The sequence below is a fragment of the Octopus bimaculoides genome, chromosome 14 (genome assembly GCF_046866305.1).
Source record: "Octopus bimaculoides isolate indiv1 chromosome 14, ASM4686630v1, whole genome shotgun sequence".
NCBI lineage: Eukaryota > Metazoa > Mollusca > Cephalopoda > Octopoda > Octopodidae > Octopus > Octopus bimaculoides.
In genome coordinates this window covers 41,871,416-41,889,364 of record NC_142941.1, presented here as the reverse complement: position 1 = coordinate 41,889,364, position 17,949 = coordinate 41,871,416, and the positions used below count along the sequence as shown (strand labels likewise).

General features: G+C 33.1%; 1 protein-coding gene across 2 annotated transcripts in view; it reads left to right on the top strand.

Moving 5' to 3' along the window:
- The window catches only part of LOC106880259 (protocadherin beta-2), a 43,568-nt gene extending 26,966 nt beyond the window's left edge, over nt 1-16,602 (top strand). For both annotated transcript variants that reach the window (XM_014930124.3, XM_052973097.2), the window contains exons 2-4: nt 567-3,005; nt 10,552-10,717; nt 13,899-16,602. In XM_014930124.3, coding sequence (XP_014785610.1) covers nt 636-3,005; nt 10,552-10,717; nt 13,899-14,125 — 2,763 coding nt within the window. In that variant the 5' untranslated portion in view covers nt 567-635 and the 3' untranslated portion in view covers nt 14,126-16,602. The remainder of the gene's footprint in view (nt 1-566; nt 3,006-10,551; nt 10,718-13,898) is intronic.
- Nucleotides 16,603-17,949: the final 1,347 nt, after the last annotated feature.

The window sequence follows — 17,949 nt, the reverse complement described above, 5'->3', positions numbered from 1 at the left end:
AACAAGTAAAAGAATAAAAGATTATGTCTATATGCAGTGGCAGACTGGCCAGGTTGCCAGCTTGCCCGATGGTAAGTGGACCCCTGAGCCTTTAGAATCCATATATGGGGGCCCATCCCCTCAAGTTTGAGAATTTTTTATTTACTCCTGGAAGAATGTACTAATTATTTCAGTCTGGCTGTGTTTGTAGACAGTTGAAAAGAATATTTCTAACAAAAAAAAAAAAAAAATTAAATGATAGCATTGTAGTTGTAGGTGAGCCACCTTGTAGTTGCAGGTACGCCCCCTTAGTCTCTTGGCAACCAGCATTTTTAGACCCAGTTCGCCATTGTCTATATGTATATATGTATACCTACATACAAACATATATACATGCATAAATAATCACATACACAAATGCACACTCAAACACACTCATAAATATATATGTTGAACTGCTTCATTCAAAGAATCCAAAATGGCTGAATCATAAAATGTTTGCTTAAGTCAAGATGCTATGAAAAGAAACTAGAAACTCAAAGATTGCTTGATGCGAAAAATTGTAATCTTTTTGCTTTATATTCCAGCATGAATTGTGGTTTGTACAGCCTTTCTTTTAAAAAGGACATGTTGATGTATTACATAGGAACATCAAGATGCAAAAGCAAGTATTTCTAATCCTCTCAGCTGTATGCACAACATTGTGCATTGATCTTATCTACCATGTTAAGGAGACGAATAATCCAATTACGTATCTGGGAGATGTAGCCACTGATATCCAGTCTGTAAAGGGAATCCTTTCAAACAGGCACAAATTGATTTGGTTTAGCCAATTACAACAGGGTGGTAATGCAAATTCCCATCTGTTCAATGTCACCCAAACAGGTAAACTTTATGCCATTCAACCTTTGGATGCAGAAATTCTTTGTGAATATGATAAAGAATGTTCTAGAATAATTGTTGTTGCAGTGAGGTTCCAACAATCATTTATTAAGATATTAGAAATAAAAGTTATAATAAGTGATGTGAATGATCATAAGCCTGAGTTCCTAAAGGACCAAATTTTACTTCAGTTCTCTGAAGGTGATGGGAAAGGCATCACTAAACACATACCCAATGCAGTGGACAAAGATGTGGGTACTTTGAACTCTCAGATTAATTACAAACTTCTAAAACATGAAGGTGATCCATTTGAACTCACAGTTTCTGAAAATGTAGATAGCACATCAACTCTTGGTATAAAACTGAAAGAAAGAATTGATCGAGAGAAAAATGATTCATATAAAATTCAAATTATTGCAGAAGATAGTGGATTTCCATCACAGAAAAGCCAGTTAGAAATTTTGATAACAGTGGAAGATATTAATGACAATGTCCCATCTTTTGTTCACAATGTATACAATATAACTGTTATATATAAGCATCAGTGGAGCAAACCAATAGCCACATTGTCAGCTATTGATCAAGATTCTGGAGACAATGGGAAAATTTCCTACCACTTCAGTACAAAAACTTCAATGATAAATAGATCTTTTTTTCAATTGAATGAAAAAACAGGTCAACTTTTCTTCACAGAAAATTTCAATTCTAAATTGAACCAGTCATGCAAGCTTTTCATCAAAGCTACAGATCAAGGTAACCCACCTCTTAGTTCCATAGCACTGATGCTGGTAAACATTATAAACCAACAAAACAAGGCGCCAAAAATAGATATAAATTTCATCTCAAAAGAAAAGGAAGAAAAGGTATATATTTCTGAAGCGATTGAAATTGGAAGCTTTATTGCATTTGTTAAAATTACAGATGATGATGCTGGTAAAAATGGAGAAGTTTATTGTAATCTCAGAGCTAAGAAATTTGAACTTGTGAGTTTAGGTTCAAATAAATATAAAGTGATTATCAAAGAAGCAATAGATCGAGAACTGGAAGTCAGTGTCAATTTCACCATTTCTTGTAGAGATCATGGAACGCCTCCTTTAGAGACAAACAAGTCAGTTATTATAGAACTAGAAGACATCAATGATGTGAGACCACAATTTTCTAAAGATGAATTTAAATTTTCCGTGCATGAAAATCAGAAGCCAAATTTCCCCATTGGACTTGTCAGTGCAAATGACTTAGATTTAGGCCCAGGAGGGCAATTGTCCTATTTCTTGATATCAAAGAAGGGAGTACGTCTGCCTTTTGAAATTTCTGACTTTGGTTTTATTTCAACGACAGATGCTTTAGACCGAGAAGAAGAAGAAGAATATAATTTTCAAATACTTGTGAAAGATAATGGGATTCCATTTCTCAATAATACTGTAAATACAACTGTAACTGTCTTGGACCAAAATGACAATACTCCTTACTTTATTTTCCCCCGTCACTCCAATTTTATTATGGACGTTTATTTTTACTCTTGGGGATCCAGAAACATAACTGTTCTCAGAGCTGTGGATGATGATATTAACATTAATGCCTTTCTTCAATATGAAATATCAGCAGGTAATCAGAAGAATTTATTTCAGCTTGACAAATACTCTGGTGTGCTCTCTTTTACACGACAACTATTCCAGAAAGATGCTGGATTGTATCACCTTCAAATCATTGCTAAAGACAGTGGCTCACCTATTTTATCCACATCGACTAATTTATCTTTAAAAGTGACTGTTAGTAATGCTACCTCTTCATTTTCAAGCAAGTTTCTACAGCAAGAGCCCCATAGTGTACGCATCTATCTTGTACTAATTGTGATATTTGTGGCTCTTGCGCTCTCAGTGAGTATGGTCGTAATTACAGCACTTTGTGTTGTACGAACTAACCAACAAAAAAACTTTCTGTGTTATCAGAGGAAAAATGCCTCATCACAGTCACTTAAAGGGGTGAAGCAACAGGAACATTTATACCAACCTGCAGCAAATGATTCATATTCACAGGATTTTAATTCAAAACAAGAATCTTGCAAGCAGCATGAGTTAGCCTACAGCTGGAAAGGTTCCACTCCCAGAATACATAGTGAGATGCAAACAGAATGGAAACATCAAGTAAGTGTTTTTCTTGATTAGTTTTTGTTCATATAGATTTAATAGCATTTATTTCTTGAGGAATTCTTATATTGTTTCAAGAATAAGTTGAGATATCTTTTGTGCAAAAGGAATAAAAAAAATGTGGTCATATTGCAAGTAAGGTATTATTTTCAGATATTATCTTGGACATAGAATTAAGCTTTATTTGAAAAGCTTATAGTACTATCTAATTATGTTGCGTACATATACACATACATGTGTATGTATATGTGTGTGTGTGTGTGTACATATGCATATATACACATACTAACATACATATTTAATGCATGTACATGTATGTGGCTATAAGTATATGAACACACACATATATATATCAAGAGAGATAGAGAGAGAAAGCGAAAGAGAGATGAGAAATTTTGATAAACACAAGTTTATACAGATTTTTCTTAGGTATGTAGGAACAAACAATACAAACAATTTCATTGTAATTTCTTCTACAGTCGCTATGTACATCATAACTAGTAATACTACTAAGCATAGTACTTACTTAACCACACTACTGGAAGCAGACTGGAGGATGACAATCTATGTAGAGCTCTAAACTTAACAGTAGCAGTTGTACATCTCTTTTGTTCACACAAGACACGTTATACAGTTCTATATTTAAGAGATGAGAAATAATGTACACTATGTACATTATTTACATTTGACAGATATTTGTCCTCATCTTGTTTGTTGTTAACACAACATTTCGGCTGATATACCCTCCAAACTTCATCAGGTGTCTTTGGGAAATTTCGAACCTTGGTTCTCATTCCTAAGGTATTTTTCGATGTTATTATTATTATTATTATTATTATTATTATTATTACTATTATTATTATTATTATTATTCAGGTCACTGCCTGGAATCAAACTCGGAATCTTGGGGTTAGTAGCCCATGCTCTTAATCACTACGGGCATATGGCATAGCAGTTAAGAGCACGACTACTAACCCCAAGATTCTGAGACAGTGACCTGAATAATAATAATAATAATAATAATAACATCGAAAAATACCTTAGGAATGAGAACCCAGGTTCGAAATTTCCCAAAGACACCTGATGAAGGCAGCCAAAACATTGTGTTAACAGCAAACAAGATGAGGACAAATATCCGTCAAATGTAAATAATGTACACATTATATTTTTTTATTTGTTTCAGTCGTTTGACTGTGGCCATGCTGGAGCACCGTCTTTTTATTTAAATCAACTCCACGACTTATTCTTTGTAAGCCTAGTACACTCGCCCAAGGTGCCACACAGTGGGACTGAACCTGGGACCATGTAGTTGGTAAGCAAGCTACTTACCACACAGCCACTCATGTGTCTATATATATATTTATTCTCTTATTCTTTTACTTGTTTCAGTCATTTAACTGTGGCCATGTTGGAGCACCACCTTTAGTCAAACAAATCGACACCAGAGCTTATTCTTTGTAAGCCTAGTACTTATTCTATCGGACTTATTAGCTGAACCACTAAGTTATGGGGAAGTGAATGCACCAGCATTTGTTGTCAAGCAATGTTGGGGGCATAAACACGGGCACACAAACATATACACACACACACATATATATATATACATATATATATATATATATATATATATATATATATATATATATATATATATATATATATATACGACAGGGCTTCTTTCCAGCTACCAAATCCACACACAAAGCTTTGGCTGGCCTGAGGCTATAGTCTATAGTGGAAGACATTTTCCCACGGTATCACACAGTAGGACTGAACCCGGAACCATGTGGTCGGTAAGCAAGCTACTTACCACACAGTCACTCCTGCACCTATATATATACATACCTATATCCATCTATCTATATATATATATATATATATATATATATATATATATATATAATTTATTAATGAGGGTAGATGATTCGGCATCTATTTCTAGAATATAGGAGTCCACTTTTGCTGGTCATTCCTCTTATTTTTGTATATATATATATATATATATATATATATATATGCATATATACATATAGTCAATCCAAACATGAACAAACAAGAAAAAGCAACAACGCGAGGACGTGGAATAAGTACAGTGTTATTGAACGCTCAGGAAAGGAAAGAAAAGAAAGAGGATTTTTTCGAGCAAGGCTCTTCATCAGAAATATAGAAAACGTCCACAGAAGGGAAGACGGAGAAAGAAAATTACCAACGATACACACGCGGTCACATATTGAAATATATATATATATATTATGTACTAACGAATTTAAAGAGATATCATTAGCTAATAACAAATTCTTTAACTCCCATGATAAACGTAATATTCAATGCAGACATAAATTAAATTACTTATATAATAAGTTTAGATAACTAATTTATTTATTTAAACCTAGTATTAAATACCAACTTATAGTTATGATCAGTAGCGTAAAAGACATCAAATTAGGGTTAGAATACACTTTAATCATCACAATATTATACAAAATTGGAACATATAACTTCCTTTACTTTAAGTATTCAACGATAATATAAGCAGTCTTTTGAAATGTTTCATAACATTATTAAAGTAATATATAACTTTCATATTTGGTATAGTTATTATTCTGTGTAAATCTGAGAGTTTTAAGTATTTTAGTATTATTAATCTTCATTAAACTTCTTATTTTAGGTAGATTTTCTTTTTCGATAGTTTCGTTATTATTTTAGTAATTATAACACGTACTTGCCTCTGGTAATGGACGCCATATTTATCACGTGACTTTTCAGTATTTATTTTCATAGCATTATTTACGTAATATAGAATTTTCGTATGTGAGTAGTTATTACTCTGCGTTAATTTGCAAGTTTAAGTATTTTAGTATTTTTAATCCTCAAGAATCTTTTTTATTTTAGGTAGATTTTCTTATTCGATATTTTCGTTATTATTTTAGTAATTATAATACGCAGGTACTTCTGGGTAATATACGCCATATTTATCACGTGACCTTTTAGTATAAATTCTATAGCACATGTTGGTTTAATCTACAGTCACCAGCCGGCAGATAAATCATGTTTTCGTATTTTAATTTTATAAACAATATTGACATCCGTCTTTTAGTAACTTTGTACACTAACACATTTTTTTTTACTATTATCTACTTATTCCATAATGTTTTAACCTTGTTTACTATAATACTATAATATTTTTAGATTGTAACTCTTAATAATTATATTAATACCGTTAATGTAGGGATTAGTTTACAGATTTTGTCTCTTTATATATATTTTTATTTCTCATGTTTATGTTTATTCTCTGAATGATTTTAGGTATTTTCTTAGGGATTTGACCTGAAGAGTGTCTGATTTGGGGAGTAAAATCATCTCCCCGTTCTAATGAACTCGGATAAAATTTGATTATGATTTTATATAGTCCTATTTCAGTCATGAAACGCGCATAGTCTATGTACTAGCACTAATTTTCTACATTTAGACTTCCATACTGTATGTTATCGTATTAATTTTTACTGTCCAATTTATAAATTTGACTTTAAAAATTTTTTAAATTAATATTTCTATGATTTATTTATATATGTTATTTAATTTAAATTTTTAGATTAAAATCTTAGATATATTAAGATGGTATATGCCTTACAGCATGGATTTGGACGGGTTCTGAGTTGTAGAGTAGTGGTTCGTCTCTAAATTAGTTATGTACATATATATTATATATTAGGAAACCCAGTAAGGTTGGAATAAATTTAAGTCATGCTCTTTCATATATATCAATGGCAATGCCAGTACTACCTGACTGGCACCTGTGCCAGTGGCATGTGAAAGAGCACCCACTACACTCTCTGAGTGGTTGGCATTAGGAAGGGCATCCAGCTGTATAAACCTTGCCAGATGAAATTGGAGTGTGTTGCCATTAATAGCCAGTGAGAATGTATCGTAGCTCTTTGCTCCGACATTCGAAACTCCGAGTAAAGATTATAATGACAACCTTTTACTGTTTGTTCTAAATTATAACATATATAAATAATCATATATTTATCTAATATCAAAGTCTCATTCTTTTGTTGTTACTTTTTATTATTATTATTATTATATATATATATATATATATATATATATATATATATATATATATGAAGATGTGTGACCTAGTGGGTGGAGTTGTTGCACTCATATGCAAAAAAACTTAATTTCACATTGCTCTGTGGCCACATCCTTCAGATATGTAGCATATCATGCACCTCTACAGGTAATGTCAATTTGAAACAAACATGTGAGCTATTAAACAACACAAGCATTTAATCACTATAAGCAAATCATCTGTGCAGGTGTTTCAGCAAGAAGTTGCAGAGCTTTCATCTATCATTTATGACAAGTGAGTTCACTAAATATAAGTATGTGTGTGAGAGTATAGATACAGATATATACAAATATTATCATCGTCCTCGTCATTTTAACGTCCACTTTTCTATGCTTGCATGGGTCAGATGGGGTTTGTTGAATCAAATTTTCTGTTTCTGGATGACCTTCCTGTCACCAACACTCACCTGCTTCCAGCTGATACTTCCTATGATCAGACATATTTTCCATGGAAGACTAGAAACGAACAACATCACATGTATAAAAGTGATGTTCATTTACCAGTTCTGACGATGAGGGTTCCAGTTGATCCAATCAATGGAATAGCCTGCTAATGAAAATGGGCAAGTGGCCAAGCACTCCACAGACATGTGTATCCTTAATGTAGTTCTCAGGGAGATTCAGCATGACAAGGCCGGCCCTTTGAAATACAGGTGCTATGCATGTTTGCCAGTGGAGTGGACTGGAGCAATATGAAATAAAGTGTCTTGCTCAAGAACAGAATGTGTTGGTGGGAATTGAACTCACAACCTCATGATCATGAACCTTATACCCTAACCACTAAGCCATGAAGCACTTTCGCTATATGCATATATATGTATATATATCAGGTGGCTTTTAAGCTAGCTCCTGTGGAGGGCTCTTCGTTAGGCCTTGGGCCCAACAATGACTCTTCATGCATTGAGTACATCTTAAATTTTATTAAACTTGAACAATATTTTTCAAGCAATGAACAATTTTCATCAAAACAATGATATAATTTGTTGATTTGAAAGTTATTGTAAAGTTGCATGATAAACAGCAGTACAACTACCATCACCACCATCTCTGCTGTACACACACCATTCAGGCTTCTGACGCCACCACCATCAATACCTTTGACTTCGCTACCTTCCCCTCTACCACCACCACCACTGTCTTTCACATCACTTACTCTCACCATCATCCCTGACCGCCTCGGCTACTACCACTACCACCACCACCACCATCATCACCGCCATCTCTGCCTCTATCACAACTATTATTACTATCACCCCATTTCAATCACAAAAAAGCTAAATGTGTGTGTAAATGAATTGTGTTCAATTCCTCTTTCTCTCACATACCCACTCTTTCTCACTCTCTTATTATTACTCTCACTGTCACCATCAACACTACTACTTGTAATAAAAACATCATCAACTCTCCCTGAATTTCTTTGTCTCTCCAATCTGATTTGGCAAGGTTTCTACAGCTGAATGCCCTTCCTAACGCCAAGCACTCCCAGAGTGTAGTGGGTGCTTTTTACGTATCACTGGCACGGGGCCCAGTCACTTGACACTGGCATCGACCACACTCGAATGGTGCTTTATACATACCACTGTCACAGGAACCAATCAGGCGGCACACACAAACACACACGCACATAGACACATTTGTAAAATAAATGAAAGACATGATTGGTTTGCAAAATACAAATATTATTTGGTATATACTACATTTATTTTATTACATACATGTAAATATGTACATACACATATATAAAGATAAAAAAAACAGCATGAAAATGATTAATCAACTGTAAAATTGAAATCTTGCAAGACAAGGAATTATAGTTAAGCTAAGAATTAATTACCATTTAAATATAAAAAATTCTGGAAGTGTGGAGGGGAGGAATATCTCAATGACAGTAATACATAGAATATTGATAAATACTTTTGTAAAATTACAGGAATATTATTGGAATGTATTATATTTTCTTTGAAATATATTTAAGACTGATTTGCTTTTCTTTTTTCTTTTCATAAGAGGACAAACAATATGATGAGCTATTTCAGATACAATTTGTGATCATACGAAATAAACTGCATCATGGTTATAATATAGAAAGATCAAAGAAATGCAAACTTAAGAAGTATTATATCTTTTTCCTGTCTTTGTCATTAACAGAAATATTATTGAAATGTTTTTGAGTATTATTTTTTTATGAACAAGTATTAATATTACAAACTACCGCAATCGTTATAATTATTATTACCATCATTGGAAGGAGATTGATAAGGAGTAAAGGTAATGTGCTTGATCAAAGAACAAACTGTAGGCAGAGATATGGCTGTGTGGTTAAGATGTTCGCTTCACAGCAACAGGTTACTGGGTCCAATCTCACTGCACAGCAATTTGTTTGAGTATCTTCTACAATAGCTATGGGTTAACCTGTACTTTCTGAGTGGAACTTGGTCGACAAAAACTGTGTAGCAGCCCCTTGCATCATCATCACCACCACCACCACCACTGCAGTGGAACTTTGATTCATAAATAAATACATAAATAAGTACTGAGGCTGATGCCCCAGCATGGCCATACAAAATGACTGAAACAAGTAAAGATTAAATATATTACATGAATCAGAACTGAAATAAATTTAAGTATCATAGAACTTCTCTGTGGGTTCCATTCTTATTCATATTTGACCCACAGTTAAGCTTTATATTACATATATACATATACATACATACATACATTTATATATGTACATACATACATACTTACATACACACACATATATATAAATATGTGTGTGTGTGTAATACTAAGCTGGACTGTGGGTTAAATAGGAATGAGAATGGAACCTCTGATCTTAGATCAAGTTGATCTTGATTTACAAAGCTCAGCATGATGGGCAGTCACTAACACCTAAAAGGGTTTTCTGAAGGAAACAATCCAATACATGTGATAAGATATAAACTAGCAGCCCCCTTATCACATACACACACACATGCGTGCACACACACATGCGCGCACACACAAATATATGTTGGTGACAGGAAAGACGTTTGACTGCAAAAAAATCCACCTCAAATTCTGATAGCTGTCATTGTTGTTTATTGTCATCATCAGTGTTTTGATGTTTTTGTTTTGTTTCCCCCACTCCATTCTTTTGTATTTGATAGATCTGCTTCATCACACATTGCCATTTGTTTTGGTTTTTCCCTTTGCCTTTTTCATAAAGCCCAACACCTTAAGATCTGATGTCACAATCTCACAATGTAAATGCAACTAATTATCATCAATGCTTATACGTTGATTTGGTGATGTCTTACTCCTAGTTATTATTTAAGATCTGAATGAGTTAGTTTTTTTTCTTTCTGTTAGATGTGAATGATTTTAAATCGTCTAGTTTGAAATTTAATAAAACTTGTTTTGAAATTTATAGAACTTCCTTGATGATATGGTCATAATATATGATGGGCCAAGAATACAAAGTTCTTTTAAGCCAGAATTTCTTGGAAATTACAATGAAATGTCAGAGGTATCCTCCTGTAATTACACTGGACATGGCTGGACTGAAGCAGATGCTAATCACTATGAAGAACTTCTTGGTAAGTTATAGAATTACTATTAGCTTTTTTTTATTTATTATTTGACATTTCTAATGTTAGTATGGATTCAGTTTAAGAGAATTGTTGGCTGGGTAGACTGGGTATCAAACAATTAACTAAGAAATTAGCAGTTAATATGCTGTCTCAAGTAGCATTTAATTCCCAAATAGCTCAGTCAACTTAACTACAAAAAAATGTTCTGCAATACAGTTGTGAAGTGAACTTCAAACCACATGCCTGTATTCAAATCTATGAAATATTTCCAATTAAAAGAAATCAATTATGATCTAGAGTTTACTTTAGAATAACACAAACAAAATGCTTAGCAGCATTTCATCTGTCATCACATTTTGAGTTCAAATATCACCAAGCCTTTCATCCATTTAGGGTCAATAAAATACGTACCAGTTGAGCACCAGGGTTGATATAATCATCTTAGCCCTCCCTGCAAATTGCAGGCCTGTGTCAAAATTTGAAATCAATTGTTAAAGCATTTAACAAAATGCTTAGTGGCATTTCATCTATCTTTATGTTCTGAGTTCAAATGCCACCAAGGTTGACTTAGCCTTTCATTTCTCAGGGTTGATGAAATTAGCTAAGAACTTGAGTCAATACAATCAATTAACCCTTCCCACAAAATTTCAGGCCTTGTGCCGATAATAAAAAGGATATATTTTATAACTGAAAAACGCTTATTTTATATCATTTTGCCTAAGTTGGCATAATTTAATAGATTCCTATGGGGCTTTTAAGCATTTGTTTTTAAGTCATTCCACTGATATCTTCATCCTCATAGATATGTTTTTGCCATCCAGAGAGAAAAAGAAGTTATTTTCTTGCCCAAGGATTTACTAAAATATGTTAGAACAATTCAATGGCTTCACAGATGTAAATATTTACACAGACCATCAACAATCCTTGCATTAGATTTATTAGCAGTAAATTGACTACTGTTTTCCATGCAGCTAGCATCCCTGAATTAATGATTTTCTAAACAATTCTGTTTTACTACACCAGCCAATGTACAATTTTATACACATACAGAGAGATTTTTACCTCACCGATTCATCAAGTACAAAGAAGCCTTACTTTGATAATAAGGTCAGAACTAGGTTGAAATATGTCACGAATTGTCTTCTATATTTACCAAAATTTGTCACTTTACTTTTCAATTCTTCTTGCATTAATTATGTTAATACCATCTTGTATATAGTTTCTTCTTCATTTCTATCCTGTCTTTCTTTGAAGTGAAAATATTGATGCCTTACCACTAAATATTGATGTTTTGGTACATATTATTCTATGAACATCTAAATATTTATGATTTAACACTTCTAATTATATGTCAGTTATTATTTTGAAACCATACCTAATTTACATGAGAATAAAGGAGAATAAGGCTGGAAAATATTACAGTAGGTAGAAGCCAATATAGCAAAGTTTATAATGGGGATTTAATATGGAAAATTCAACCAAACTTCTTAGAAGTTATTTAGAGATTTAATGATTATTCCTTCATTGACATGGCAGAGGTATGTGGCTTAGTGGTTAGGGTGTTGCATCCATGATTGTATGATTGTGGTTTCGATTCCTGGACCAGGCGATGCATTGTGTTCTTGAGCAAGACACTTCATTTCACCTCACTTCAGTCCACTCAGCTAGCAGAAATAAGTAGTCCAGCAATGGGCTGGCATCATGTTTATCTGTAGGAGTTCTTATGCCACAGAATCTGGGAAACTGGCCTTATGACCCTGTAGCTGAAGAAGGGCATCTGATACATTTTATTCTTCTGTTCTACTCTAGGCACAAGGCACGAAATTTTGGGGGAGGTGGCTAGTCGATTAGATCAACCCCAGTATGCAACTGGTACTTATTTTGTTGACCTCGGCAGAATTTGAACTCAAAACATAAAGACAGACGAAATACCACTAAGCATTTCACCCAGCATGCTAATGTTTCTGCCAGCTCACCACCTTCTTGCAAAGATGGACAAAATACCACTAAGCATTTCGCCTGGTGTGCTAACATTTCTGCCAGCTTGCTGCCTTTGATACTTATTATTATTATTACTATTCTTCTTCTTATTATTATTATTATTATTATCATTTTGGAGAAGGTTTTGTTGATGTGGCCAGAATATGACTGAAATATGTTGCAAGCTGTCTTTCATGTTTGCCAAAATTTCTCACCACCTAAATAGTTTTACTCATATTTTCAATTCTTACATTAATTATGATAACATTATTGAAAATATTGTTTATTTTTTTCTGATCTTTTTATCATATGATATTATTGTCCATAGAGATTCCTAAATATTTGATTCTGTACTATTATTTCTTTCTTATTAATATCACATTCAGAATATAAATTGTTTTCAGATTAAGCCATTTCAAAACAAGGTTTTATAATCCTCAGAATTAAGAGAAAAATAAAGAATTACTTCTAAGCAGACTGTAAATCTGGATTAGATTTTATTATACTATTATACATGAAACAAATAGGGTTTCTTTTCTCATTCATTTTCTCTTTACTAATTTCAGTCACTAGACTGTGGCCATGCTGGGGCACTATCTTCAAGGGTTTAATGAAACTAATTGATCCCACCCCCACCCCAGTACATCTCTTTTAAGTCTGGTACTTATTCTAACAGTCGTTTTAGTTGGGCTACGAAGTTACAGGGGCTGAAAACAAACCATTAACAATTGTCAAGTGGTTGTGGTGGTTGAAAGTGGACAACCACATACACAAAAACACACACGCACACACATGATGGGGTTCCACACAGTTCCTACATACCAAATTCTCTCACAAAGCATTGGTCAGCCCAGAGCTATAGCAGAAGACACTTGCTCAAGTTGTTACACAGCAGGACTGAACCTAGAACCGTATGGTAGCAAAGCAAGCTTCTTAACCTGTAACTTGGTGGTTCAGCAAAAACAAAAACCCTGCAGAACAAGTATCGGGCTTAAAAAAATAAAGATTAAGTTGAACAAATTGACTGGGATCGATTTGTTCAACTAACCCCTTCAAGATAGTGTCTCAGCATGGTTGCAATTCTGTGACTGAAGCTAGTTAAAAGTAAAAGATAAGTAACGAGTTAGCTGGAATGAAATCTTAAAACATGAACTAATGAACAGGCATTGAATTTATTAATTACAGTGGCTTTTTATTTCTTTTTCAGATATTTATGCGTTTCCCATCAAACACCAGAATAGAAAAACATCTTGCAAATCTTTGAGTAAATCAATTGAGAATCAAAATTTTATGTACAGAGAAACAAATGACAACATGGAATATGGTAGCAGTTCTAATTTGTCTTCAAAGCCAATATCTGGTTCAATGTTTTGCACTAAGCCCCTACCTGAAATACCACAGAAAATGTTTCCATCAACTTCCCTCAATGTGTAACCGATATAAAGTAAAAACCTGATATGTTCCTCATTTGGCAGAACAAAAAAAAAAAAAAAAATCTGAGAGATATTTTTATGAAGTGTATACTTTTCAAAAATAGTTTAACTTCATAAAAAATGTTGTTTCCTTCACATATATTTACTTATTTGCTAGTAAATATGATAACCTAAGACAGAATAAAATAAATCAGAAGATAAATTAAAAATGCAAAGCAGGATAATGAAATAAAATAACGTGTGAATAAAGTAGATTTAATTTCGGTCAGTTGTCATATTGTCATTCTTAGATGGTAGACTTAATCTATAGCTTGACTTCACATCAAAACCTTGTGCAACTTTAGTAGCAGAGTCTTTCTTCTCTGTTTTTCCCAGTAACAGAAGATCTGGAAAGGGTTCATGTATACTTCACCTCCTTCTCTGACTAAACTATTGGAAAAATAATTCAAACTTAGTCTTTTTAAAGTAAAATCTAAATCCCAAAAGGAAGTTTGGCTAGTGACAGGACTACTGGGCTTTCGTTCAAAAGGTCTGTAGGGCATGTTGTGTTCTTGGATAAGGCCCTTCACTTCGTGTATTTGCAATCTCCTCAGTCACCAAAATGAATATTAAGACTGACAGATTCTGGTCAGTATTAATGAGTGTGTAGAATTATCAAAAGTTTTCGGTCATGAAGAGCAATATGTCCAGTAGTGGACTACTATATTCTATTTTTGCCATTTCTTTTCTTTTTTTTACCAAAATATCAAGAAATGATTGACGATCTGTGTTGACAATAGTTAGCCTGTATCATTTAACTTTTACTTGTTTCAGTCATTGGACTGCAGTCATGTTGGGGCATAAAGAATAGTGCAGAAGAGTTTGAGAAACTCAGTTTTAGTAAGGAGTGAAAATACCAGCCCTCTCTCTCTCTCCCTCTCACTTTCTGTTGCTTACTTTTTACATTGCTCTCAGAAGAAAGGCAAAAAGTCTGAAATGACAGATTTTTTTCACTCCTCACTGCAAATATACTTGCTTCCAGGGTCTCTCCTATTTGTTAACTCACTGGAACAGTAGAATTCACCAAAACTAGTGAAAGCAGTCTGAATTGACAAATATGGTAAATACAAAAAGTTCACAAATTGGAATAAATTATTTGGCTGTGAGGAAGAAGAAAAGTTTAATGATTCAGGTAGAATCCTATTTATCCTATTTACTCTGGTATGTAAAGTAATTTTCCTGAAATTGGTTTCCTCTAGTAAAATATTTACCAAAGTAGATTGACTTTCTTCTTTTGTAGCTACTCAGGTGGGAATGACCACATAGCCATTAGACTCCTACTTATATCAATGTTTCTTTTTTTTTTTTTTAGTTAGATTGGATTATGGTTGTTGATTTGTTTTGTGTTTGCCCATAACTAAAAACATTATTTTGTTGTTGTTCTTAATTTGTATGTATGTATGTATTTATACATACATATATACATACACACACATACAGTTTTTTTTTTCTGTTCGATTTATGTAGTAAGTACCTCTCTTTTCAAAGTCTTTTCATATGAAAACTGACTCCCTCTCTCCCTGTCTCTCTCTTCCTATCCCTCTTTCTTGCTCTCTCTCTATCTATCTCTTCTCTATCTCCCTCTCTATCTATCTCTTCTCTTTATCTCTCTCTTTCCATGTCTCTCTCAGTCTCTCAGCTATTAAATCAAGCAAATGTTTCTCATGAGATTACAGAGCTTATTTATTACAGGTCGATGCTCACAATATATCAGATTAGTATATAGATATTATCTTTAAAAAGTCACTTATTGAAATGATGCTTAACTCTCTTACAATTATATCTTTAAATATATGTAGGATACTGCAAATTCTAGATATCATCAAGCTGCAAAGGTTGATAAAATATTCTGCTAGAAAACAGAGACCCTTAAACAGGCTAGTCTGATTTTCCTAGAATTCTTTTGGTCTAGAATGATCTGATCTTCTAAATTAATATCATGAACTTAGAAATTCTCATGAAACACATGACATGACATTAATATTTTAGTTTATTAACATCTACAACAGCTATGATGAATCAAATAGAGAATATAAATTCAATAAGATTTTAACAATTTTTTTGTAGTTGATAAGATGTTAACTAGTCTTTCATAGAATACTTCAACTAAACTCTTCTTCGTTTAAAGATATAAATCGGTATGAAATCTCTAAAACCATAAAAACTTATTTTATCCTTTTCAAGTAGAGAGATAAAAATGAATAAAAAGAACAAGTAGAAAATTAATTAAAACCTATATATTTCAGTATGTTTTGAACTTTCCTCACTCCTAACTGCCATGTTATTGCTTAAAAATCTTGTTGAATCTCTTCATAAACTTCAATCCATTGGCGTTATTTTCTACTTTTATAATCATCTACTTATATTGCTGACATGAGAGAAAATTTTATACATTCTTCATTCAAGTATTTATAGAAATAATAAATTTAAAAATTTTTATTGAATGTATGTTGTTTCTATTTGCCCCACTTCTGATCTAGTTTGCTATAAATGTCAAAGATTATGATATCAAGCTTATCTTTCACCATTTGAAAATGCATTATATGAATTTTTTTACCAGTCACTCTTTGGCTGTTTACTAACGTATCATGCTGCCTTGTTTTAATATGTTCATTCAAATTTTATTAAAATCTTATGATAAATTTTTCTTTCAAGTTTTTTTCTGAAAATATGAATAGTAAATTAAATGTCAGCATATTTGTTACAAAAATTTAGGTTATCATTTGGTTTGTTGAAGTTATTCAAATTACCTGTTTTGTATATGTCAAAAAGTTGTTTTACAAATAGTTAAATTTGTCTTGACTATTTGATTCATCCTTATTTCATTAGAGTGAATTATAATCCTTATGTGTGAGGTATATAACTTTAAAAAATAATTAATAGTGACAGAAGCAGTATTAATATCAAAAGGCAATCTTTATTTCCACAGTAATGTGGACGTTTTTGCTGAAACAGAAATCTGTGTTATTTACCTTGACAAAACCTCTTGTATACTACCAGATCATGTGATTTCACCCTTTTTTGGTTTCCTTCATTACTGGATATCTGTTATTGAGGAGCCAAACCCATGTTATACCCACAGTATGCCACTGGGTTGGCCTGAGGCTAGCAACAAGACATCATTACAAAGATATGCAAACTAAGGAACTTTTGCTATACGTTCACTTAGACCTTCACACTAGATCTCTGACCAGAAAAATAACTCCCTTTCTTCCCCAAAATATAGGGTCTGGATGCTGCCCTTCTTTATTTGATTCATTTGGATTGGCCAGGCTGTCTGGTGCTGAGTTGGCTCTGCTGACCACAGCATTTATTCCATTCCCCTCATGCTCTTACCATTCTCCTCCATTGTGCTCCAAACATTTTTCTTAAATCACCTTTCCACCTGAGTGGAGGTCTCCTGAGTGGTCTCTTCCACTTGCATGAATACCACTCAACAATTGTATGGGTCCACCAGTCGTCTGTGAGCCTTGTGACATGACAAGCCCACCATAGCTTTGCCTGGTGGTATTCTGCAATGATGTTTTTCACTCCAGTTTTATCCCTGATCTTCTCATTCTAGATTAAGAAAATAAAAACGAAAATACAAGAAACCCTTTTGTTACCACATTTCTTTCAAAATGCATTGTCTTTGTTTCAATTATTTTTGAAAACAATAAAGAATTTAGTGAAATAATTTTATCATTGTTAATCTGGGGTTTGGAACATAAACTGACATGAAATTTTGACGGAAAATTTAAATTTAAATCTTTACAACACAAGGAGTTTGTATCATGGATCTAATGG